Genomic DNA, 27,398 nt, shown 5'->3' with positions numbered 1-27,398 from the left:
CGTCAGAGACGCGTACGCGTGGGTGTGTTTGTGCCTAAGGCACGCCTCCAGCCATGCTTCCGCGTAACTCTCTGTTTCATTCTTCTTTGTTTTGCATGCACTATGACGCGTACACGTCATCGACGCTTGCGCGTCGTGTGCTTTTTTTTATATGCAGAATGCAAATGCAAACGCAGACTATATGTAGAGATTATGGGAAGAGTCACTAAGAAAAATAAAGTAGAATAAAATAAAATAAAACTAAGACTGAAACAGAGCGATCATACCATGGTGGGTTGTCTCCCACCTAGCACTTTGCTTTTACGTCCTTAAGTTGGACGGTCTTCAGGCTCATTCTGCTTCTGTTGGTGGGTCCTCCAAGAGGAAGACCTCTAGCTCTTTGTGTTCCTTCATCTTCTCACCATGATAAAGCTTTAGGCGATGTCCATTGACCTTGATGAATTTGGAGCTAGAAGGATGACGCAGGTGAAAGACTCCGTATGACTCTGCCTTTTCTACTCTGTAGGGACCTTCCCATCTTGATCTCAGCTTGCCTGGCATGAGCCTCAGTCTGGAGTTATAAAGAAGAACCAACTCCCCTGGTCTAAACTCTCTCCTTTTTATGTGCTTGTCATGCACAGCCTTTATCTTCTCTTTGTATCGCCTAGAGTTGTCATATGCTTCTAGGCAAAGGTTCTCTAATTCTGCTAGTTACAGCTTCCTTTCAGCGCCAGCTTCCTCAAATCCCATGTTGCACTCCCTCACAGCCCAGAAAGCCTTGTGTTCCACCTCTACTGGAAGGTGGCAAGCCTTTCCGTATACTAAGCGGAAGGAGCTCATCCCAATGGGTGTCTTGTACGCTGTCCGATACACCCAGAGCGCATCGACAAGTCTGGTGCTCCAGTCTTTCCTATGAGGCTTTACTATCTTCTTCAAAATGCACTTTATTTCTCTATTAGATACCTCTGCTTGCCCATTGGTCTGGGGATGATAAGCTGTTGCTACTTTGTGAACTATCCCATGCTTTTTCAGTAGTCCTGCTAGTCTCCTGTTACAGAAGTGAGTACCTTGATCACTCACGATTGCTCGTGGTGATCCGAAGTGACAAAAAATATGGTTTCTAACAAAGGAAACAACAGTGTTAGTATCATCAGTGCGGGTAGGAATTGCTTCCACCCATTTAGAGACATAATCTACAGCTAACAGTATATAAAGGTAACCACCAGAGTTTGGAAATAGACCCATGAAGTCAATACCACAAACATAAAAAATTTCACAAAATAGCATAATCTGTTGGGGCATCTCATCCCTCTTGGATATATTACCAAACCTTTGGCATGGGGAACAAGATGTACAAAAAGCAGCAACATCTTTAAAAAGAGTAGGCCACCAGAATCCACAGTCTAAAATTTTTCTAGCTGTTCTTTGAGGGCCAAAATGTCCTCCACTCTCAGAAGAGTGGCAGGCCTCTAAAATGGACTGAAATTCTGATTGGGGCACACACCTTCTAATTACCTGGTCAGCACCACACCTCCATAAATATGGATCATCCCATATATAATATTTGGACTCGCTTTTCAGCTTGTCTCTTTGATGCTTAGTAAAACTAGGAGGGAAAGTATGGCTAACTAGATAATTAGCTACAGGTGCATACCAAGGAACTACTTCAGATACTGCATGCAAGCTATCAAATGGAAAAGCATCATTGATAAGAGTGGAGTCATCCTCAATGTGCTCAAGGCCACTCAAGTGGTCTGCCACTAAATTCTGGTTACCACTCCTATCCTTAATTTCTAAATCAAATTCTTGCAACAACAGTATCCAATGTATTAGCCTTGGTTTAGACTCTTTTTTAGCTAATAAATACTTTAGAGCTGCATGGTCTGAGTACACTACCACCTTAGTACCAAGTAAATAGGCTCAGAATTTATCCAAAGCAAAAACAATAGCCAAAAGCTCTTTTTCAGTGGTGGTGTAATTAGACTGAGCAGCGTCTAAGGTCTTAGAAGCATAAGCAATTACAAAAGGGTCCTTACCTTCGCGCTGAGCCAGCACCGCTCCTACTGCATGGTTGGAGGCATCACACATAATCTCAAAAGGCTGGCTCCATTCTGGTCCTCTCACAATCGGAGCTTGAGTCATGGCGATTTTCAGCTTATCAAATGCTTGCATGCAATCCTCACTGGACTCGAACTCAATATCTTTCTGCAGCAGTCTGGATAAAGGCAATGCTACCTTACTGAAGTCCTTAATGAATCTCCTGTAGAAACCTGCATGGCCAAGGAACGAACGGACTTCCCTCACGGAAGAGGGGTAAGGTAAACTAGAAATGACATCTACCTTTGTTGGATCTACAGAAATACCAGTATTAGACACAACATGTCCTAGTACAATACCTTGTTTTACCAAAAAGTGACATTTTTCAAAATTCAATACAATGTTTGAACTAACACACCTGTCTAATACTCTAGCCAAACTATCCAAGCAAAGGCTAAATAAATCACCATAAATGCTAAAATCATCCATGAAAATTTCCATACAGTTCTCAATAAGATCGGAGAAGATGCTCATCATGCATCTTTGGAAAGTAGCCGGTGCATTACATAAGCCGAAAGGCATCCTTTTGCATGCATACATTCCAAAGGGACATGTAAAAGTAGTCTTTTCCTGATCTTCAGGAGCTATATGAATTTGAAAGTAGCCTATATAACCATCTAAAATGCAGTAATGGGATTTACCTGACAGGCGATCAAGCACCTGATCAATAAATGGCAAGGGGTAATGATCCTTGCGAGTGGCTTGGTTGAGACGCCTGTAATCAATGCAAACTCTCCATGAATTTTGTACTCTAGTTGTTAGGAGCTCTCCATGCTCATTCTTTACTGTTGTTACTCCAGACTTTTTGGGCACCACTTGTACTGGACTGACCCATTCGCTGTCTGAGATGTGGTAAATGATATCTGCTTCAAGTAGCCTGATCAGTTCTTTCTTGACAACTTCTAAGATGGTGGGATTCAATCTTCTTTGGGGTTGGCGGATAGGCCTTGCTCCCTCTTCTAAGAATATTCTGTGCTCACAAACTTGAAGGCTGATGCCTACTATATCCGCCAAACTCCACCCAATTGCTTTCTTGTATTTTCTCAGCACACTGAGCAACTGCTCCTCCTGTTGGGAAGTGAGTTCCCTTGCAATGATAACTGGGAACTTCTGATTATCCTCAAGGTAAGCATACTTGAGGTGGGAAGAAAGGGGTTTTAATTCCAATTTTTGCTCATGGCCATGCTCTGGATTATCTGGAACTAGTGATAATGGCAAAGTATTCTCATTGTGTTCAGAGGGTGTCCCCACACTTGGACCTTGCTCCATGTACTTCTCTTCTACTTCTTCTTGGTGAACTGCAACTACAGTTTCATCAATAATGTCGCACTGGAAGATGGAATGATCTTCCGGAGGGTGCTTCATAGCTTCATTCAAATTGAAACTCACTGCTCTGCCATCTATCTCAAAGGAGTAAGTTCCTGAGAAGGCATCTAGCTTGAACTTTGAAGTCTTCAGGAATGGTCTTCCTAGCAGGATTGATGATGGTCTTCCTGAGTCATTAGGGGGCATTTCCAAGATATAGAAGTCAATGAGAAATGTGAGCCCCTTAATGCTTATCAGCATGTCTTCAGCAATTCCAACCACTGTAATAATGCTTTTATCTGCTAACACAAAACGAGCTGCCGACCTTTTTAAGGGAGGGAGCCTCAAAGCATCATATATAGACAATGGCATTATACTAACACACGCTCCTAAATCACACATGCAGTCAGAAAATATTACACCCCAATGGTACAATTAACCATGCATGGACCTGGATCACTACATTTTTCAGGTATACTTTCCATTAAAGCAGATATAGAACTACCTAAAGAAATAGTTTCTAATTCATTAATTTTATCTTTATGTATGCATAAATCTTTCAGAAACTTTGCATATTTAGGTACTTGTTGAATGACATCAAAAAGGGGAACATTTACCTCAACCTTTTTGAAGATTTCTACCATTTTGGGATCAAGTTCCATGTGCTTCCTGGACTTCCTTGCAAGGTGTGGAAATGGGATAGGAATGGCGCCACTTGCAGCTTCTGCATCCTCTGGTGCTCCATTCTTTGGCTGAGCTACTTCTTCTTCAACCTTGTCTTGTACTTCCTCTTCCTCTTCAGCATCTTCCACTTCAACCAAGTCTTCAACTGGGGCATGTTCTTGTGAGCTTGGCTCCTCTTGGTTCCTCTCTGACAGTGTAGTTCCGGACCTCAAAGTGATGGCATTAATGCCACCTTTGGGGTTAGGTAAGGGTTGAGAAGGAATTTCACTAGAGCTTGAAGGCTGTTTGGTGGGAGTAGGTAATGAATCTATCCGGGAGACGAGAGCTTGTAAAGTGGCATTCAGACCATTTAAAGTAGAGTTCAGTGTAGTCTGCGTGTCTTATTATCCTTGTGCAAGAGAACGAAGCATCTCGTCATTCGATGAGGAAGGAGGATAAGTGATCTGAGGGACCTGTTGTTGGTTGTGCTGGGGTCCTTGGGACTGCCTTAGGTGAGGTGCTCTGTAAGGTTGGTTCTAATTCTGCTGTCTGTTGTTGTTATTCCACCTCTGATTTCCATTGTTGTCTCTGCCTTCTCTGTTATAGTTGTCCCTTCAGTCATTGTTGGAATTATCTCTCCAGCCCTGGTTGGAGTTGTCCTGCCACCCTTGGTTATAGTTCCTACCTTGGTTGTAGTTATCGCCTGTTGATTGTACCCTTGATTCAGGCAGTCATAGAAGTTATGAGTAGCTGCCACGGTGTTGTCTTCTTGTTGGAGCTGCGGGCACTCATCAGTGTAGTGACTATAATCAGCACAAATTTCGCATACTCTTTGGGGGACCAACTGTTGGCTTTGTTGTGGTGAGAGAGGCTGAGTTTGTTGTTGATTCAATTGCATCTGCTTCAGTAGGTTGGTCATTTCATATATAGCTTGTGTGACGGCAGTAGTCTCACTGCTAGAGGAATCCTCTGCAATAGCCTTTGAGTGGCTGTTCCTGTGCCTGTGATTTCGAGTGGACTCAGCTAGGTCACTGATCAGTTGCCATGCTTCATCTGCGGTCTTGTACTTTTTCAGAGAACCATTACTAGCACCATCCAATGTAGTCTTATCCCGAGGCTTCATGCCTTGAGTGAAGTAGCTGATCAACACCAGCTTGTCAATCATGTGATGGGGGCATGCGTCCAGAAGGTTCTTAAAGCGCTCCCAGTACTCATAGAGAGTCTCTGATTCACCTTGAATAATGCAGGAGATCTCTTTTCTCAATCTATTTGTAACTTCAGCTGGAAAGTATTTTTCCAAGAATTCTCTCTTGAGCGTATCCCAGTTGGTAACAGTTGCTTCAGGTTGGGAGTAGTACCACTCCCTTGCCTTTCTATCAAGAGAAAATGGGAAGGCGGTTAGCAGAATAGAAGTTTCATTTGCACCATGACGCCTAACAGTAGAACAGGCTGTCTGGAAATCCCTGAGGTGCTTGATGGGCTCCTGAGCAGGTAAGCCATGAAACTTGGGCATCAAGTTGATTAGTGCAGTCTTCAGTTCAAAATCTACAGCCAGATTTGGATGACGCACTTGATACGGTTGCAGTGTAAAATCTGGAGCTCCAGCTTCCTGGAGAATAATCCTCCTAGGTGCTGCCATATTATCTGCACATGAATCAACTGAATCAGTAGTAAAGGAGCTTGTTTCCTCTTCAGATAGCGGTTCAGATTTGCCCTCAGATGGGACTGGTGAATCGATAACAATCACTTCACCACCCTTAGATGCTAACCGATGCCGAGCTCACCTAATACGTGAAATAGTTCTTTCAATTTCAGGATCAAATGCGGCTAAACTCAGATCAGGCAGTGAACGCGTCATTCAATGAGAGAAACATATAGCTCATGGTAATAAATTAAAATAAAATACGCAAATAAATAAAATAAAAATAATTACACCAACTAATAATTTAGCACACAATTGCATCACCACGAGAACGGCGCCAAAAATTGATGGAGGTACGGGAGTCAGCCAATTAAGAAATTATAATATCAGAACAGCATTGCGAGTATAGTTCTTAACCAGCTGAAATTCGCTCATCAATTTAGAAAGGTTGTCACAAAATTAGAATAAAAATACTGGGAGTATGAGTCCCAGGTCGTCTCCCAACAAGTTGCCAAAAGGGTGCTAATTTATTAATCAGAAATTTTTCGAGAAATTTTTTAGAGTTGAATGACAGAAAAATAAATAATTGTAATTTAGTGCAAGGAAAATTAGAAGAGATTTATATATTCAAAATAAAAAGCCTTGACTGGGGGAATGATTAATTGGAAGTTCTATTCTTGTTGGAATTCTCTCAAGTGTAGTATAAAGAGGTTGTTGTTTTCACTTAGTTAACCCTTACTAAATAAAGGAAAGTCAAGTGATTGAGCTAGCTCTTATTCGCAAATCCTTGTCCTGTCCCTTGGGAAGGTCTAGCGTTAGTAAATAGAGAATTAGCCAACAACTTCCAATTTAACTAATCACTTGAGCATTCCAACTCAAGTGTCTCCTCTTAATCAACCCCCATGTCAAGTTGGGAGTCTACTCCATCAACATGGAAATCACTTGCATAGAATTAAAAAGGGAATAAAAGAAAGATATGATAGACAATAACTACAAATTAATTAAAAATAAGAGTATCCTTTGCATTAATAAATTCTAAAAACAATCCAATTGTAACTCTAAACAAGAATTAAGAATATGGAATAATAAGGGAATAAGAAAACAAACTAGAATAGTAACTTCAACGGAGGTGATGACTCTCTCAATATCCAAAAGCAAAGCATAAACTAGAAATCTATGAATGTAAAGAAAAACCTAGAGGAAGAGTAGTTTTTCTCTCTAGATTCAGATCTAAAACTAAAAACTATGCTAATGAGAATGTGTGTTGAGTCTCTGCATGTTTCCTGGCTCTAGTTTGTGTTTCTGGGCAGGAAACTGGGTCAAAACTCGGCCCGAAATCGCCCCCAGCATTTTCTGTTATTTCTGCAGATCGCGCATGTCACACGTACGCGTCATCCACGTGCACGCGTCTTTGTGCAAACTCCAATCCACGCGTACGCGTCAGGCACGTGCACGCGCCGCTGCAAAATTCTCCATATCGCGCGCTCGCGTGAGCCATGCGTGCGCGTCGATGCTCGCTAGTTATCTTCTTAGTTTCTTGTGTTCCTTCCATTTTTGCAAGCTTCCTCTCCATTCTCTAAGCCATTCCTGCCCTATAAAGCCTGAAACACTTAACACACAGATCATGGTATCGAATGGTATAAAGGAGAATTAAAATACACAAATTAAAGATTACTAGGAAGCAAGTTTTCAACCGTAGAATAAAACTAGGAAGGAGTTGTAAAATCATGCAAATCATATGAATAAGTGGACAAAGACTTGATGAAACCACTCAATTGAACACAAGATAAACCATAAAATAGTGATTTATCATTGCTTCAGCAAAAAAGAATAAAATCATCTGCAAAGCAAAGATGAAAAAGGCTCGGTCCATCCTTACTAATGTGAATAGGTCTCCATTATCCATAATCAACTGCAGCACTGATGAGTTGAGATAAACACTCCATGCGTAAGACAAAAATATAGAGAGATAAATGATCACCTTGACGGATTCCTCTAAATGGGATAAATTCTTCTAGGGTATTCCCATTCCACAAGTCCCTCATCAAAGCAGTTAAAATGCAAGTACAGATCAAATCTATCATGTGAGAAGGGACACCAATATCCATGAGAGTATTCTTAATAAAGCCCTACTTTAATCTATCATAGGCCTTTTTCAAATCTATCTTAATAGCCATCCATTATTTTTTAATCCTTTTTTGCTCTCATAGAGTGGATCACTTATTGAGTAATAATGATATTGTCTTAGCTATGCCTCTCCATTAAATTCTTTACCCTTCTACCCGCATTCTTGTAATGACTTTATAAGAAGCATTATAAAGACTAATAGGCCTCATTTGCTTCAAATTTGTTACCAAATTTCACATATCAGGACCCAGAATTTCTCAATTAGTCTAGTAAGAAATAGTTTGGATGTCATCTCTCCCTGGTGCCTTGAAGCCTCCCATACTAAAAATAGAGTTCCTGATTTTAACATGAGACACATTAATACTTAAAGAATCAATACCAGATTGACTAAATATAGGAAAAGCATGATTAAGGTATAAGGGATATCCGAAAGATTATCTGTATAAAACTTGAAATAAAAATTTGTAGCTATCATCTCAAGACCTTATTGATCTGAGATCTAGTTGTCATTGTCGTCTTAGAGAGCCTCAATCTTATTCCTTTTCCTTCTTGTCATAGTAGTGCCATAGAAGTATTTAGTATTACGATTACCAAATTCAAGCCATTTGCATATAGACTTTTGGAACCAGAGCACCTCCTCCTATGAAAGAATTTTTTCATATTCCTTTCACAAATCAACCTGTAATTTCTCAAGAAAGCGGTTGCTATTTATATTAAGATTTGCATCTATCTCGTGAAGCCTTCTAAGAATTTTGCTTTACGTTTGCTAAATATTGCTAAAAATATTGTGATTCTACTATTTTAACACTTTTTAAAAGTCTGCAATGCAATTAATTCAAGAGTCCTCCGTATTCTAGCTCCTATTAAGAAGATTTTTAAAATATGGATGAGATATCCAAGCAGCAACAAACCTGAAAGGCATTTATCCTCTATTTGGAGAAGAGGCAAAAGTGAGAGAAAGATAAAGAGGAGAATGATTAGATTTCACCATGGGTAGATGCTTAATTCTTACTTTAGAAAAGGCTACTATTTGGGTTTCTAATTCGCGATACTAGCTTAGAAACATTCGCAGAGGTTCCTTTCAAGGAGATTGGGTTTTTCTCAACAATTTTCTCTATTTATTTCTGTTTGAGCTTGAAACTTTTGGCAGATAAAATAGGCCCAATTTTGGGCATCGCTATTTTTTTATTTTCTTGGGGTTCTTTCCATCTTTTGTTCTCTTTTAAATGGAAACATGTCCCAGATTTGCTTGAGCTTGCTTTGCCTTCAATCCAATTTGCATGACCACTTCTTCATGCGGATTATTTTACTTAGCTTTAGGCCTATTATACATGGCTACTCTCTTTTGTGAACCTTTAGGTTTGTCATTGTTGCACGTAGTATCAAGACTTTCCTCATATAACACATTAAATCTTGAACCTCTACCCAAAATCTTGTCTGGTTGTTCATTTATTTCTTCATTCAATTTGGGAGAATCAGCTGTCATAACTATGCTCTTTCTATCTGGAACATATCTTTCCTGCTTCCTCCTATTATAATGTTTGACCATCATTCAAGGCCCAAATTCTAGGGAGTCTTAGTTATAGCGAAACACATTCTTTAATTGTGTGTATCAATATTTTTTATATTTTTCTCATTGAGAATGGGATTCTGGCTGGGGTTGTCACCGTCAAACTCTTCTATTGTTTTCGATATTGTTGGATTATCCACTAGATTTTTGTTGATAGTTCTACTCTATGATCATACTTGCCATAGTTAAAACATATGAGATGAAGGTATTCATACTCAATATTGAAAGTGCTTCCAAATACTAAAATTCTGGAAATCAACTTTTTAGATAAGTCAATCTCCATACATATCCTTGCAAATCCGCCTCTTGAGTAGATAGAGGTGGCACAATCAATTTTTAATATGCTACCAATCGCTGATGCCACCTGTTATAATAAATGATAGTTGGATAATTCTATAGGCAAGTTTGGAATACAAATCCATACAGTAATCTTCTTGACTTCCTTCTCAAATTCAAGAAAAAAGGATCTCCATCTCTACACTATAAGATAATGCCCCGCTATCATCCATGGTCTGTTAAGTAGTGCATGGTTGTAATCCTCCTCATATGAAAAATGAACAAAAAAATAGTCACGATCTATGTCAATAACATTGATCTTATCTTTTTTGACCTAATTTCGGTTGAGGCATTGCTCCATGAATCCCAAACTTACTCTTTTGCTAAGAACTTTAACTATCAGAGCTGCTTTCCATAACTTGCACTATTAATCAAACTCCTCCTTTGATATAGGAATAGCATGACATGGTTCAAATGGTTTGTCTTCCTTATCAGTCCCTTCATCTTTCTGATATCAGTCTCTCTATTTTTCTGATACCAGCAATCTTCGAAATTGGAAGCACCTTCATCAATATCTTTTCCATCCATTTTAAAACTATTTGTTTCAATCTCTGGTGAACAAGAAAAGAGTCATTGTACGATGTTTTCTGTATTAGACGCTAGTAGAGATTTAGTATCACCTCTCTTTATGATCTTTATATCCTCACCATGTTAGTTTAAATCAATATATTTGTAAATTTTAATTTTTTTGTATTTTGTTAAACCAAATTTATCTCTTGAGTGAAAATTTTAGCAGATTTTTTGGAGAATTTTTTTCGCAAATAACTCTATTAATTTAAGAGTGATTAACTCTCACAGGTCTTACTTTATCAACATCTTTATTTTAAAAGATTTTGATCCTAATTTTTTTAATTTGAATTGTAATTACACCACCTATTAAAAAAATATTATAAAAAAAGAAAAAAAATCCACCAATTCACCAAAAGAGTAAAATCACTAAAATGATATACTAAATATACTTCATATCCAACCCGTTCGGGTAGGGTAGGCTATCCGACCCGCTGCGGGTAGGGTAGAGTACGGTCCGGGTAGGGTAGGATATGGGTTTAGGGTGTACCCTACCCTATCTTACTCGCATCTCATATATAACACATATTTTTTATAAAAATTTAGGTATATAATGAAGAAAGTGAGAATTGAACCCACAACCTCCCTTATAATGACTTACAATAAGTGAACAACCACTAAACTAGTTAATTAATTTAATAATTTAAAGCATTAGTTTTTTATTTTTTATATTATTAATATGTATAAAATTCAAAATGATTGAATTTTATATTTACTTTAAAAAAATTTGATATTTTTACGGATAAAATAAAATATGGCAGGGTTTAAAATTTTATGGTACGAGTAAGATTATGATTAAAAGATTCTCAACCCGCAAGTAGAATAGGATAGAGTTTTAATAAAATTTTGAACCCTATTCATAATACAAGAAAAATCTTGCAAACAAAAATAAAAGATCAGAATATTAAAAATGTGAATATCCGACGCTAACAATATTTATCTCCTAGTTGTGCTCACTAATGTCAGAAGTAGTATTTTTGAGCCTTCACTTGCACAACAAGTGTCTCCTACTGCTCCCTATAACTCAACTCCCCACTTTTCAATTCCTCTCTCTCTCCCCACTTGCTTAAGAGGTGGTGAAAAACTGAAAACGAAAACCCAAGACACCAACAACCAACAACTCAACCCCAAAAAGAAGAAGAAGAAGAAGAAACATGTCTTCCCCAAGCAAGCGGCGAGAGATGGACTTAATGAAACTGTTAATCCTCAATTATTCTCTCTCTTTCTTCTTAATTTCATTGAAGTTTCAATCTTTTTCTAATTGGGTCTCACAAAGTCTCATCCTTTTCTTTTAATAGGATGATGAGTGATTACAAGGTGGAGATGATTAATGATGGAATGCAGGAGTTTTATGTTTATTTCGATGGACCCAATGAAAGTAAAATTCCATTCCTTTTTTCTTTCTTGTGTTTCTGAATAATGTTTTGGTGTTTCAGATAAAACATTCAGCTGATAAATATATGCTTTTGCTTTTTTTTTTTTTTTAAGAAATTCTTTTTAGGAGTTTTTCTCTGCTTAAAGCAATTTGACCATATATAGAACACAGCTCTTGGCGGCTGTGAATTTAGATTTATGGTAGCAACAGGGATGATACTTCTTCTTTCTTTCAATTGATTGTTCTGTGCATCTGTGAAGTCCACAAATAGATTTTGGGAAGCAACAAGTTTGTATTTTTGAAGGGGAAAAAAATAAAATAAAATAAAAACATAGCTTCACAAATAACAGTTGATATTGTTCTTATTGATTTCCCTTTTGCATAATTATTAAGTTCTTAGTCAGAAGATTATTGGTATGAGCTAGAGTCAGTGTTTTCTTATTTTTTACTCCTTTTTTTTTTAGCTATACTGATTACTGAATTTATCTATATATCTGCTGGTTTCCCTTTTGGTTATTGTTATATCCTGGTTGGTATTAAATGTGTAACCTTTGAGGAAGGATTTTATTTTATTTTTTCATTTTCAATCTTCTTTTCATCCATGTATGATGGCTTCTAGCAGGTCCTTATCATGGTGGTGTATGGAAAGTAAGAGTTGAGCTACCTGATGCTTATCCTTATAAATCTCCTTCTATAGGATTTGTCAATAAGATCTATCACCCAAATGTTGATGAGATGTAAGCATGTAGTAATGAATAATGATGTCATGGAAACTCTTTCTGTTGAGTAGTTTTCCTGACTATTAGTTTCAAGAAAGATTGCTTCTGATTTCGTTGGCTCGGATTATGACAATTTCAGGTCAGGGTCAGTTTGTCTGGATGTTATCAACCAAACCTGGAGCCCCATGTTTGGTAATGATTTCATTGAAATTTTGTGAGAAAATGTTGTGGTTTTGTACAGAATTGTATATTTTTAGGATTTTAGTTCCTTGTATAATGCACATGTCAATTTACATTCTTTTTTTTTTCCAGATCTTGTCAATGTGTTTGAAGTGTTCCTACCACAGCTTCTTCTGTATCCCAATCCATCAGACCCTTTAAATGGAGAAGCTGCCGCTTTACTGATGCGAGATCGAGCTAGTTATGAACAAAGGGTTAAGGGTATTGATACTTTTGACTTCTTATTTCCTTGAAATATGCATGTCTGGGATTAGTTTATTTGCACTTGTCCCTTAGCCTTATGCGCAACTGTTTGAATGCGTGGACGAATGCATAGTACATGTGCATGCACTCAAATAGTTATTTGAACTGCCTTTTGGCTTTCTCTTAGCTTTATTTGCTTATCTTAGAACAATAGCAACAACAAAGCCTTATCCACTAGGTGCGGTCGACTGCATGGATCAAACGACACCATTTTGCCATATCATATATCATGTTCACTATGAGGTTGTTTGCATATAGATTTTCTTTTTACCACCTCGTGTATGGCCTTTTTAGGTCTTTCTCTACCTTCCGCCACTTGTCTATCTTCTATCTGATCCACCCTCCTAACCGGGTACTTTGTCAATCTTCTCCCCACATATCCAAATTCTAAGATGAGATTGTTCCATATTTTCAACAATAGGTGTTATTCTAATTTTTTTCTCTTATATCATTGTTACTTATTCTATCTGAACATGTTTGGTCGATTATCCATCTCCTCATTTCTACCACCCTAAGTTTATGCCTATTCTCAACTTTTGTCGCCCCACACTTGGTTCTATATAACATAATTGGTCTAATGACAGTGCGATAAAATTTACCATTACGTTTTAAAGGTACTTTTGTCAGATATAAACCAATCGTACTTTGCTATTTTGACCAACTCGTTTGAATCCTATAGTTTACATCCTCCTCTATTTTTCTATTATTCTATATAATACGCCCAAGATACTTAAATCTCTTTATTTGTGATAGGGTGCTTTCTCCGATTTTCACTTCTTTGTTAGTGTTTTCCTTCTTCATGTCGAACTTACTTTCCATATTTTCAGTCTTATTATGGCTTATGTGCAAACCATTCCCCTCTAAAACTTCATTTGTGTATCTTTTTGAGACAAAAATTGGATAGATGGAGCAGGACATAACCTTTTAATGGAACTTCCTATATATAACGGCGACATATGCTTATTTTGTAACAATTCTGTTATTATAGGGGACAAAAAATGCTTAAAGCCTTAATAAAAGATAGTTATCAAAAGGATGGTGATGGTATGTTTGGAAGGTAGTTATCAAATTTCTCAATTGATTGAGCTAATTCTTTATATTTGTGTACTATAAGTTGATAATAATATCATGTCCAAATGTAGCTACATGTATGTATTTCTGCATTCTGAATCGATCTTCTTTGTGAGTTTACATTGCCAAGACTTGTTGTATTCCCCATAGTATATGTAATGTTGGGTTGTGGCCAGAATTCAACTAAATTGTAAATTTGAAAAGCAAATGAATCAGTGATTATCTCTTGAAGTGAGATTACCTGTCTTCTGTTGTCTATGTTTATCTATTACTTGAAGCCACTATCACTTGGATTTCCTTTTCTAGGCTTGAGTTCTTCATTGGACCAATTTAAGCATAATTTAATGGTCTTTAACTTTAGAATCAATAAAGTTCTTAATTTAACACTGTGTGTTCAGAGTACTGTGAGAAGTATGCTAAAGCTGAAGATGTAGGAGCTGCACCAGAAGAGAAATCAAGTGATGATGAGGAAATGAGTGAAGATGAATATGATTCAAGTGATGAACAGGTTGCTGGTAAAGCAGATCCTTAGCTACTTCATCTGATGCCCTGAATCCTGATTTTAACTTTATATATTTTATCTGTATATGATGTTCTAGTCCTGTTAGTTCAACCTCACTGCAATGTAATGAACTTGGAATTGTGGTCAAAGGGGGAAATCCCCCTTATTGTTGTTCAGTTTCATGTCAATGTAAATAATGTACCATTGATTTCCTGATGCAATCTTAGTTTCTTGTTGTGGCTCTTTCAAATTGATGCATTGTGCTTTTTAGCTTAGCATGGTACTACCATAATATGCACAAATACTCTTCCTGTAACTCATTTAATGCAATGTTCACAACTATTCATCTTTTGATCTTTGAAACTTGTAGAAAAGTCTTAAAACAAGTTGATTGACAATTGTTGTTTCTTGACCGGTGACTAGTGTCAATATAAGTGAACTAATTACTCATAACAGTCAATTGAACTCTTGCAATTCCAAGGGTTGCAACTCCCACAACATTGTCCTTAACATTTGTTAAGGGAAACCACATCTGAAATCATGATTTTATACCTTCACTGAACATTTGTGGATCAATGTTTAAATTCTAAATACTAAGATCAGTTATATTTTTGTTGAATATGGTGGAAGTGATAGGCTAACTAAACTTTATATATATATATATATATCAACTATACTAGATGTACACTAAAATTAGCTATCGGTGTGTAATATATTTTGAAATACAAAATATATATTAAAAATAAATTAAACTATACATGTATTTATATACAAATACATGATAATTGATTTTGGTGTGCAATTAGTATTTTCACATTATTCACAAATAACATAATTGAAATCTATATACTCCATTAGTTTCAAAATAAATGTCTCAGTTTTTTTATTCAATTGTATTTGGACATAAACCACGCCTATACATTGATTTTACAATGTACCAAAAATGGCGAAAGAGACATTTAATTGAAATAGATGGATTATTAGGACGCCGGAACGCTGGGGAAAACATGACCTTGGAGAGTTGAATCCATGAATGGACTAATATAGACCAACATGTTACTATACAAGAGTTTCAGTAGCAACTATTTAAAGAAAACAATTCCTGCAAGATGCAGATTTATCCATACAAAAAACCTTTGCTGACCATTGTAATAATTTAACTCATTGAGGTAGCTAGAAAAATACAATGGAGGGTTTTACTCTATATTAACAGTTATTATGTGAGCTAAAATCTACCAATGGTAAGGGCCACTGAAACTCTTTTCTGAAACTAGTTGAGCACTATTTCCATTATCTACCATTATCTACCATCTTTGTCTCCTTTGAAAAATTATAATAAAAAAAATCTATGTATGGCTTGGTCTCCTCTTCCCACAATCTGTTCTTAGTCGCTTTACCGGGTTTGCCCAGCCAACCAACCCACCAGACCCATTTGACAGCTGATATGGCTGGCTAAACCGCCCTTGCACATTTGAAGTATGTTGAAACACCCTCGCATCCTTAGGAGTCGAACCTGACCCGGGACTTCTATTCTTACCCATACTGGGCGGTGAAACAGGACCGGCGGATGTGGTCCTAGGCTTCGCCAATAATTTTTCTCTGTCATTTCTTTTCTTCTTGCATACAACCAGATCACCTGGATGAACTAATGCAGAAGAATTATTCTGCTGATATTGCTCCCGGGCACTACCACTACCGCTTCCAGGTCTCAATTCCTTCTGCAATGGATGGCCTTTGTTCCTGGCTTTTTCGCCGTTAGACCCGGAACCACGGTTCGGAGCCTTTTGTTCAGGGCATTGATCGGTTTCCACATCATTTATTGTCCTTTGCCTCTTGCTTGGGCAAACATTTCCTTGCCTAGGGGATGTTATGGCATTGGAATCAATTTGGCCGGAGAAAGAAAGGGAACCTTTTGCTTCTGCAAAGTCCGTATCAGGAAATGCAATTTTCAAGATATCAAAAAAGAGATCATGAACCTTCCTTGCTTCAGTTCTTACCTGCAAATAATCATTACAGGGAATTTTAATAACAAAGCCAGAACAGTGAATCATTTTGTACATTATTATAGAATATATAGATAGTTAAGAAATCTAACCTCATATGAGTATCCATAAAATTGCATCGCACTCCTCAACATAAACTGCACATCAAACACAAGCTCCATTACTCCATTATACTCCAATGCATCAATCTGCTGCTCAATCTTTCGTAGATCCAACAAACTGTTCCCTGATCCGCCAGTGTACCCAGAATTCTCCATCCTCTTCCACAAATCTGATAGCAAAGGTACAATTTGTTGGCCTTCCTTGTCTATTCTCCTTTGGAATTTGCTAATTACATTTTTGCACTACAAAGGCATAAGTTACATGAGTAACATTTTCACAAAGGTATGAACATGTAAAGTAGCAATAATTAACTTCATAAAACAGAAGGTTTTATTAGAATATTGAAACTAAGTTAAAGTTAACTAGAGTTTCGAACTTGCAATCCCTACGGCAAGCTGTAAGAACTCCATTTTGTAAAAGCTAAACCATCACAGGTAGAAATGAAATCAAACACAGATCAGTTAAATGATACATACTCTTCTCTGAATAATTTCGGTCATCTTAGAGCCATGAGCTGAAGATCCAGCTGAGTTGATAGGCTTTCCTTCCCAACTTTCTTTAGGGTGTTCGCCACCATCCTCTGAAGGAGCAGACAAACAGATCATACGATTAGACTTAGGTGAGCCATGTAATTTGAATGAATTAGCTGCTTTCCTTGAAGGTAAATTTTTCTTATTTTCCAATGAAGATTCATCCTTATCATGCTTGCTGGCATTGTTGTCAACAAATGATTTTGATTCTCGGTCAGTCCTTGTTTGACCTTCATATTTATTGTCTGCAATAAGAGATGATTCTCCACGTTGAAGAGGAACCATCTCAATGCCAGATTTGTCCTCAGGCCTTTCGATGACAGGACGGTGTCGAACACGTAGACTACGTTTGCGTTTGATCTTGGGTTGCTGCAGAACTTGTTCATCCTCACCTTCATCACGATCATGAATCCAACTTCTACATTGTTGATGATCCATGTGAGAACCACCAGATATTGCAATTTCCCCTTCTTCTAACTCATCTACCTGGAAAAAGCTAACAAGAGATATTTTAATTTGAAAATAAGAGAGTACAAAACCCAGAAAATAAAAAGCCATGTACCCTTTTTGAAATGGAACTTGGCTTGGCATCTAATGCAGAGAGGGAACCAAATTTCCGTGAGTAAACTGATGGTGTCACTGTATGTGTCAATATTTGACTATCTAATGATGATCCTCTCGTACCAGCTTCTTCAACTGTGTGATTTTTAGCATTTTCTAAAGACTGAGGAAGTTCATATCCAGCATTAAAAGGTGGACCATGTTCGACTTGATCTTTTTCCATGGGATTAGCTCCATCACCCCCACTATGTACTTCATCTTCAAATTTTCCTATCTCCCCTTCATGTGCAGAATATCCATTTCTTTCCTCAGAGCTTTCTTCAGAGCACTCAATTATATCATCATCCTCCAACTCTTTATAATTAGGATGCTTTTTTCCCTTGGGTCGTCCTCTTCTCTTTTCAGAACCCAATTCACTAGATTCCATGCCCATACTACCACCAAATAAAATGTTCTTTGATGGTCTTTTAGATAAAGCAGCAATAGCAGCATTCACTTCTCTTGTGCTGGTTCGAAGCCATTTAGGCACCTCATCATGCCGTGTCATCTCTTCACTCCAATCCAGTTCTTCGTCCATTTGATCAAACAGTTCAACTTCCTCTTCACTTCTAGCAATCATGCGATTAACCTCCTGTAGTGACGGAACATTATGAACAGTTTCTTGATATCTTTCCTCGTCATGTAATAAAGTCTCCAAAGTTGAACGTCTTTCTTCATGTGTTGTTCTTTGATCAAAACGTCCAGCATTAATGACCTCGTCAGCCATGTCTATCTTATATTGTTGAATATTGTTCCTTATGAGGCTCTCAATAGATCCCATATATCGATCCTTACCAGCAAGTTCATCCTCCATATCAACAAGGCCTCCACTTCTCAATTCGTTCTCTTTCTGATGGCTAGAGATCTTGTCAACAACAGCCTCCATGTAGATAACCTTGACTTCCCTTTTTTGTCCAATCCGATGAGCTCTGGCCACAGCCTGCTCCTCATTTTTAGGATTTGGATCAGGATCGTAAATGACAACTGTGTCAGCAGACTGAAGATTAAGGCCTCTCCCAGCAGCTCTAATGCTAAGCAAGAAGATGAAACAGTCTGAATCAGGCCTATTGAAGTCCATTATTGCTGATTCTCGGTCTTCCAAACTTGTTGTCCCATCAATTCTCCTGTAAACTAGTCTCCGCCATTGCAGATAGTCTTCCAAGATGTCTAGGAGCTTTGTCATGGTACTAAACAGCAAAACTCGATGTCCAGTTCTTTGAAGTTTGATAAGGATCCTATCCAAAATCCACAACTTCCCACAAGATTGTACAATAAAGTCTCTATCCATAAATTCATCAAAAAATGGGTAATTAAGCATTGGATGATTGCAGGTTTTGCGTAGCTCCATGCATCTGTTATTTAAAGTTTTATAAGGCTTTGCCTGGTAGAGTGGATTCTTCAAAACCTTTCTTCTCTCATCCTCAGGATCAACACGAAGGGTGCCAGTGGATTTAACCCAGTCATAAATGGCACTCTGGACAGCTGACATTTTACATCGTAAAACTATGGAGACCTGCAATACAGAAATATGAGGGATGAATCACCAGATAAAAGATAAAAAATGAGACCAAGAGTATCAAAATCACACCTTTGGTGGTAGAGAGCCTTCAACATCTTCAACGCGACGCCTAAGCATGAAAGGCTCAAGAATCTGATGGAGTCGATGGATAATGATGACTTTCTTTTCTGTTTCAAGCCAATCATCCTCTGCATTTTGATTTGGACCTTCCTTTTGAAATGGTTTTGAAAACCAATCATGGAAGGCTTTCTTATTGTCAAAAACCTCTGGAAGAAGTAAATTTAAAAGTGACCAGAGTTCCTTCAAATCATTCTGTGGAGAAAATTATACCATTATTAATACTCTAAACAAGATTTGTATCACAACATGTATCTATGCGATTTATCAATATAAACTGACAGCTGCATGAACATATAGCATAGCCTGAACAGTGTAAGTGAAAAAGTCAAAAAGATCAACATCCTAATGACTTGGTTGTGTAGAGGAACACGAAGTTTGATACTGCTGACTGAAAGCTAGACACTACCATAACAATGCATATATTAAAAGAAAACAAGACAGACCTGCAAAGGTGTTCCTGTCAGAAGCAAGCGTCGTTGACAACGGTATCTGTCAAGATCGCGTGCTAGAACTGAATCCCTATCCTTCATTCTCTGTGCTTCATCAATTACGATATACTTCCAATCAACTTTTGAAAGCTTTGACCGGTCATACATGATGAACTCATAAGTAGTCACAAGGACATTAAATTTCATAGCCATAACCTCCTGCAAAAATGTAATACGAAAGGAAACTCAGAACTAAACATTAAAATAATCTTTTAACAGCAAATAGTAAAGTTGAGGTGCACTTACTTGAGAAAATAATTTTGATCTTGTATCCTTTGTTCCAACATAAAAAATGCATGACACGGATGGTAACCAAGTATGCAACTCACTCTGCATGATGAACACAAGTTTTCAGGTTGCAAGATACACACAACCAAAAAACGAAGTGAGTATTGTGGAAATGGAAGAGTTTGAAGTCCCACCTTCCAGTTAACCAAAACAGCATTTGGCACTATTATAAGATGTGGGCCATAGTTCCCTTTAAATTCCATCAAGTACGCAATTAATGCCATGACCTGGACAGACAAGAAATAACAAAAATAACAAAGAAAAACGAACAATATATCACAGTAAATATTTGTTCAGTACAGTTTAAATAACAAAACAATAAAATAAGTCATCTTCCTTGTATTACATAAACCCAGCGTAAAAACAGTCATACACAATAGACATTCTTCCTATTTTAAAGGACACAGCTAGAATAATCTGTCGTCACCAAGAATAAACATAATACTAACCTGAACGGTTTTACCAAGACCCATCTCATCTGCCAATATTCCATTTAATTTGTTGTTATACAAAGAAAGCATCCATTGCAAACCAACCTTCAGAATAACATGTCAATCCTTAAAAAATAACCATAAAGGCTATAAAAGCAATTACGAGGAATTTCATCAAATGTCAGAACCTACCATTTGATAGTCTCTCAATGTTCCAGCTCGTAACATGGATGGTTGTCTTACAACCCTTTCACTCACAGCATGAGCAAGGCTGTAATACCTGGTATGGCCGTAGCGATCAATAATTGTAACAAACCAGAATTAGATGTTTTATTATATGAACAATAACAGAAGGTTATAAAAGCATAGTTTAGATAAGCATCAGTGTGTTGAAAATTACCAAATAAAAGATGGGAAAATAGCATAGAGTTTGACAACACCAAGAATGAAAAATGATTTGACGAAAGAATAGTTTTGGCAAAACTTGAGACAGAAAAACAAATAAATAAAACTACACAAACAAAACTCACTTGTTGACAGATGAACTGTCTCTAGGAGTATTCATCTCTATAAACTGATTTCTAATCATCACTTCCTCTCCAGCACAAGTTGCTGCGACTCTGACTTCTTCTTCAGAAAGACCCTTTAGTCAGAAAACAAATCAGGATCAATTTGTTTAGAGAACAACGGAGGAAATTTCATTTTTCTTTTCCAAATTTGTTTTGAATCAACAAGGAAAGTAATGAAGCATGCCTGCAATCGTGCAGCAGCTGCAGCAGCTTTTGCTGCCTCCTCCACTTCCTGTTGGCTCTTAGCAGCTGTTATCTTACTTCCTAATTTATGTAGATATTCTTCAGTCTGGGTTAAGAAAGTTGAAAGAACAGCATATCTCTCTGCAGCATCACCCGGGATACTAATCTGCTGCTCCAGCAACATCTCCCTGTACCTATCAACATCATTGTTTTTTAAGGCTTCCATCCTTTTGCTCCTGTCATCATCCTTACGTTTCGCGAATTCTCTCAACATCTTCTCGTGATACTTGGCCACCCCCCGGTTGCGAGCAGTCCGTGCGTCACGAATGCCCCAGTGTGCTTCAAGAAGCTTCTTGCGCCAATTGAATATAGATTTCAGTTGCTTCTCCCTTAAAGCTTTCTGTGATGCCTGTACTTGTCTAGCAAGTTCCATACGCTGACGTTCGCACAACTTAACAAATTTCCTATATGGCCTATCTGGCATTGCCATTATCTCTTTTTGATGTTGATCAATCTCATCCCTTAAACGTGCCTGTAGATCTAAAAGGCGAAGCTTTTTTTCTTCAATTTGCAACTTCAACACAAGATCTGGCCTAATTCTTTTCCTATCTAAGTTAACTGCCAGTAAACCCTCAATCTTCTTTAAATTTTCTGTCCTTTTCTTGTTAAGGACTTGCACACCTTCATCATAAAGAAGCTCTTTCACATCATATGCCAGTGACAAATTATTATGGTTTAGCATCATTGATGAACCAAAGGAATCGTGTTTCCTGGTGAAGAAAGGAAAATCAAATAGTGGTCCATGATATTTTCTGGTGAGGCCCACATCCTTTGGCTGCGGAACAGTGCTTGCTTGTTCAGTTTTATTATTTTGCAATTGTTCAGAAACAGAAGCTTGGGCTGCAATAGCCTTTCCCCTATCTAACACCGACTCATTTCTAACAGGTATTTGTCTAATTCCATGTTCACCTTCCTGGTCCGACATAGCAGAGCAACCAACAGATTGTTGCTCTTCCTTTCCAGCAGGTTCTTTTATCACCAAAGGCATAGCTTGCACATGTATTGTTGTTGTGGATTTCTCATCTCTAGCAAAGACTTCCTGCTTTGAAGAACCCTTTGCATTAATAGATGAGATAGATTGTGAGTCCTTGGCAATGGACTCCATCTGCTTTGGCTGTTCTGCCACAGTTACTTCTGATTGGTCTTGATTTTGCCCTCCTGCAGAAGTAACCGGTTGCTGCACTTGTGAATCAAGAGGTGGTGGACTGATGGCCCGAAGAAGTTCTTGGGGAAGAGTTCCTTCTCCTTTCTACCAATCAACAGCAACAGAATACCAGTAAGCACAATCTATCTATAAATATTATACATGGAATACTCCTACTTATGAAAAATAGGCACCAATTTTCTCAATTTGGTAAACAAAAAGACTGGGTGCTTTTGCTCCTAGATTTTAAATGCAAGGATGCTCTTGACAGCATCTCATGGGGAGCTTTGCAAAGCTGACTTATGCTCTCTAAAACCTGAAAGACTAGTAAAATATCAGAGCTGATTCATGTTGACTACAGATATTTTACATTTTAAGAGCAACTTTATATATATATCCCAAATGATACTAGTGTCTTCTACTTATGGGAGAAATTTTAGCAACTCTGAAAAAGCATTACCAAGCCAAGCCATAGTATCATACATCTTCTCTAGGCCTATATAAATAGCATATATAAACAAGGCAACCAGCCTCAGATAGAATGAAAGGGAAGCAGAGGTTAAACCTTCAGTCGTCTAAATGCAAGTATCTGAGCTTTAAGAACATGAAGCTGTTGTTTCGTAAATGCAGTTCTTTGTTGAGGCATCTGAGATGGTGCCCCTTGATATTTTGAATGATTTATAGAACCCCCTTCGTTTGACAGACCTCCATCCTGAACAACAGATTGATTTGATTGCCTGATGTGCTGCATCTGCACAGGTTCTGAACTAGATGATGAAGTTTTTGCATTCAAAGGATGATCTGCACCTAGGTTTAAGCTTACAGAAGAATGCTGCGGATGCATAGAAGACATTCCATTTTTAACTGCTGATTGCCTCAAAGAACCTTGCGAGTCTCTGCCATGAAGATTGAATTGTGCCAATGCAACTTCACTGGAATTTCCAGCAATACTGGCATTAATTGGTGGGCCAAAATGGTTAGATAGACCTGTCTGCTTTGCTTTAGCAGAACTTGATTGTGCAGAAGCATCATTAGATGAATTAGTATGTGTTGTGTTCTCACTTGCAACTGTTGGAGAACTAGCCTGTGGGTTTGAAACACTGACTGGTAATGACTGAGTACCAACATTAGTATCATTTGCCTTTGGTTGTGGAACTGTTCTTGATTGCATCTGCGGAATGAGCTGAGCCATCTTAAGACATCTTGAAGGATCAGATAAATTTCTTGCCCATGCCTGCATAGCCTGATATTGAGCAGTCTTAGTAAATGGTAATGGATCCTTCAACATATTTAGCATGCTCTGCTGCATTGGTGGTGCTTGCACAGGTGGCCTCATACTATTTCCCGGCATTAAGTGTCCAGTGGCTGGTCCTTGGGATGAAGGCTTTCCTTCACTCTTCTGATCAAGTGCTAGCTGCTGTCCTTGCTCCATCTGCTTTTCCCCATGAGCAAAATGTTCAGATGAATTCCTAGAGGACGATGCTTGGGATTGATTAACAGCTTGCATAGACATAAGGTCCTGTATTTTCAGATTTCCAGTATGCATGTCCTGATCATTCACAGATGAAGGGCCTGGGATCCCCATTTTAGATTGTTTCTGTGACTGCATTGCCAAAGCAGATTTTTGTTGAGCCTGCAGAGCATATTGAAGGTATGCTTGTTGGTAATTGAGCATTTGCCGGTCAGCAACTTGTCCCTGGCTGGAGCTCTGCTGACCTAAATCAACAAATTTTTGAGGCTGCTGAGGCATGGCATTAGAAGGTGAGAAATTGTTAGTCCCAAATCCACCTTGAAGCCCTGTTTGATATGCAAAAAATGCTTCACTTCCTTCTGGTTTTTTTAGCAATTGATGTGGAAATGACTGCATAAGAGTATAGTTGAGTAGAAGTCATCGTTCAGGAAAAAATATGATTCTTTCAAGAATGCATCAAAAGAAAAGATGTATACATGCCCTTAATAACAGAAATACTTGTTATAAGATACAAAGATACAGATAAGTAAACAAATACTTGTGAAAGTATAGAATTGGTCTACAACCCAATCTTTGACTTCACATCTTAATAACTAAGTGGAATGGAATGATAGAAATTTCATGCAGACTTATGCAGGCTACTATTGCATCAAAATAAATATGTTGAAACCCAGCAGCATCCTTTACTAAGTAAAATACCATGAAAGCAAAAGGAGACTATAGGTGTAAGTTATGACAGATTCTTAAGTATCATTACCACATAACATAAAGAAAGTCATCCATATATTGACTATTACAACATTAAGAGAAAGAAGTTGATGCAACGATGATTTTCCCATTAAGATTGCATTTGATAGAAAGCAATGAGTCAACAAGAAACAGACTGATTCCAATTAATAACTTCACACATGCTTTCACTAATAATAATAACAGAAGTAAGAAACAGCAGTAACAAAACAACTAAGCCAGAAGCTGACGAAACAGTACTTTTAGGAAGTTGGCAGGTGGGCTTGTCTGGTTGGAATCAATAAGTAATCAATGTTTTCTAACATAAAAAATTTACTGAACAGAGAGAAACAAAGGGCATGGTGGAAAATTTATCATTCTTGGTTAAGCAAACAGATTAATTTTCAACAGTCACACCTGAAAGGAAAACGGCATAGAGGGGAGTTCTTAACTAACTAAAGCAGAACACAAGCCCAAAAGCTTCTAAAAGGAAAATCCCCAGAAAGGGCAGTGAAGAAAATAGCACACTGCACATGTCTATAATTGAAACATCACACATGAAGCCAAAATAAAAGGCAAGGCCAATTTAGTACAAAATCCGAAGTGTACAGAAGACTTCATGTAGACTTGTGAATAAAAAAGGAAGGTTGACTAGAGTTGACAGTGACAGCAGCACACAATTGCACCAATCATTTCTAGGTTCAGTGCTCCCATTTCCATATTCTATTATATAAACAACGCTCTGAACAACTGAAAATCATTTAGCATGAGAAAAGGAAATTTTAAAAAGGAAAAAGAAAAAAAACATGCCACTAAAAAAATAACCAACCAACACAACTAACTAACTGAAGACTATTCTTCGGTATCTCAACCCAACCACCAAGTGTATTAAATGCAAAATTCTAACAGAAACTCTTTTTTTTTTCCCAACACCACACAACCTAGGAAAAATTAACATACTTGGTCAGAACCTGTAATCAGAGTACATGTGTGCTACCACCAAAACCATGACAGAAAATTCAACATAACCACCAAAATCTCACTTCAACCAATCAAAATCCACACCTGCCTAGAACCTATCTTCTGCTGCTGCTGCTGTTGCTGATGCAATGAGTCCAGGCTAAATTGGGAAGACGACGACGGCGATGCCGAAGCCGCCCGGCCAGCCGAGGGGTTCCGGCCCGAGCCACCGCTGCCGGCAGATTGCATTCAATCACCACAGAATTCAACACCTGCATCAATATCATCAAAATTACCAAAATTCAGATCACTTACACTGAAATCCAAAAATTAATAAATGTTGCAGCTTTGAAGAGATTATAAATGCAAAAACCTTTGTATCCCTCCAAATTTCAGGAAAGCCGCATTTTTTAACTGGTTTTTTATTCTTTCCCTCCGATCCCAACGTTCAAAAAATCAGCTGCATGCGCATTTTCTCTCTCTAGCCGCAGAAGCTACTGTTGTGTCACAAGCATTTTTCTTTCTCTCTCTAAAGTCCGAGACTTTCGGGGACCAATTGAGGACAGATCTTCCCTGCAGAGAAGCGATTTTGACGGAATCGGTGAAATCCGCTGTTTGCGTCACACGCGATTTCGGAAAAATAAAAAATCACAGTCAAACCCTAAGGAAATTTCTCAATTTTTTTTCTCTTTTTCAATATTTTTTGGTATTTTTGCTCTATTTTTTAAAATTAAACAAAAAAAATAAAGGGGTTTAATATATATTTTTCTTTTCTCTGACGGGTTGGGGAGTGAAGCGCTCATGTGCACCACAACGCCTTTTATATACCAGAATGAAAAACTACTCAGGGTAAATTGGTCAATTTGAATTGCTCTTCACTTTTCGTGAAAATTACAACTTTGTCCAATCCCCTAAAATTATTTACCCAATTATACTACAAGAGTACAAATATACCATATTTATCCGCATTCAATCCACAATTTGTAAATATGATCTAATCTACATTAAATAATAAATAATAAATAATATATAAGTTATATTTATGTTTTATTTTAATTAATAATTATTTATATATGTTATATTATTTTATTTTTGTTATTTAAAAGTTAATTTAATAATGTTTTAAGAATAAATAAATTTAAAAGAGTTAAAAAAAATTATTAGAGTGAAAAAATAGGTTTCATTAGCTTTTTATAGTAAATTTTTTAATATATTTTTTATTTTGCAAATATATTTGATATTCGATCCAATCTAAATATTAAAAATACAAATATTAGATCCAATCTAATCAAATGCGTTTAAATGAGTTATAGCTCAAATGGTATAGTCTTTCCATACTCAATTAAGAGGTTGTGGGTTTGAGTCTCCTATTTTTGGTAAAAAAAAATACTTTTAGTGTGAATGGAATCTAAATTTTAGTCATATCTAATCTAATTCAATTCACTAATACTCTTAAAAAAATATATATATTTATATATAAATATATAATAATTGATTTAATAATTAATTTTGAGTGTGTACATAATATTTTTATTTTTTAACCAATAATTCTTTACTTTTTAATCAGCTTTTAAATATAAAAAGTTAATTATATTAAACTCTTATAGATTCACTTTTCAATTTTTAAGAACAAACTTTTATCTTAAATTAAATTTGATCTTTATTTTTAAAATTGTGTAAGTCACCAAACTTCTTAAAATTAATTATACAAACAGTATTGTTAATAAACGTCTCGTATTATTATTATTATTATTATTATTCAACCACA

At 37.2% G+C, this 27,398-nt stretch overlaps 2 protein-coding genes and 1 non-coding gene across 5 annotated transcripts; 2 read left to right on the top strand and 1 right to left on the bottom strand.

The window, feature by feature from the left end:
- Positions 1 to 5,207: 5,207 nt before the first annotated feature.
- Positions 5,208 to 5,311, top strand: LOC148569331 (small nucleolar RNA R71). Its single transcript, XR_015882170.1, has one exon. It is a non-coding gene; the product is annotated as a small nucleolar RNA R71 (small nucleolar RNA).
- A 5,932-nt stretch (positions 5,312 to 11,243) lies between these two features.
- Positions 11,244 to 14,686, top strand: LOC107635092 (ubiquitin-conjugating enzyme E2-23 kDa). Its single transcript, XM_016338465.3, has 6 exons — positions 11,244 to 11,484; positions 11,585 to 11,664; positions 12,284 to 12,398; positions 12,520 to 12,572; positions 12,693 to 12,821; positions 14,333 to 14,686. Exons 1-6 carry the CDS (start codon positions 11,441 to 11,443, stop codon positions 14,464 to 14,466), a joined length of 555 nt encoding a protein of 184 aa, XP_016193951.1. The 5' UTR covers positions 11,244 to 11,440; the 3' UTR covers positions 14,467 to 14,686.
- Positions 14,687 to 15,449: 763 nt separating this feature from the next.
- LOC107635093 (chromatin remodeling ATPase BRAHMA) lies at positions 15,450 to 26,422 on the bottom strand. 3 transcript variants are annotated; one of them, XM_016338466.3, is made up of 15 exons: positions 26,004 to 26,422; positions 25,736 to 25,902; positions 23,039 to 24,334; positions 21,271 to 22,578; positions 21,048 to 21,160; positions 20,710 to 20,797; positions 20,536 to 20,622; positions 20,221 to 20,313; positions 20,045 to 20,128; positions 19,754 to 19,957; positions 19,260 to 19,502; positions 17,634 to 19,184; positions 17,018 to 17,557; positions 16,532 to 16,783; positions 15,450 to 16,433 (listed from the first exon to the last, which is right to left on the bottom strand). In XM_016338466.3, exons 2-15 carry the CDS (start codon positions 25,877 to 25,879, stop codon positions 15,783 to 15,785), a joined length of 6,654 nt encoding a protein of 2,217 aa, XP_016193952.1. In that variant the 5' UTR covers positions 25,880 to 25,902; positions 26,004 to 26,422; the 3' UTR covers positions 15,450 to 15,782. The 3 variants fall into 3 exon arrangements, with proteins under 3 accessions (XP_016193952.1, XP_020977491.1, XP_016193953.1); XM_021121832.2 differs by having other exon boundaries at positions 15,450 to 16,354; XM_016338467.3 differs by having other exon boundaries at positions 25,631 to 25,902; positions 26,004 to 26,309.
- Positions 26,423 to 27,398: the final 976 nt, after the last annotated feature.

Source organism: Arachis ipaensis, chromosome B4, assembly GCF_059453495.1.
Source record: "Arachis ipaensis isolate K30076 ecotype BB chromosome B4, ASM5945349v1, whole genome shotgun sequence".
NCBI classification, from domain to species: Eukaryota; Viridiplantae; Streptophyta; class Magnoliopsida; order Fabales; family Fabaceae; genus Arachis; species Arachis ipaensis.
This window is presented reverse-complemented; position numbering and strand designations above follow the sequence as displayed.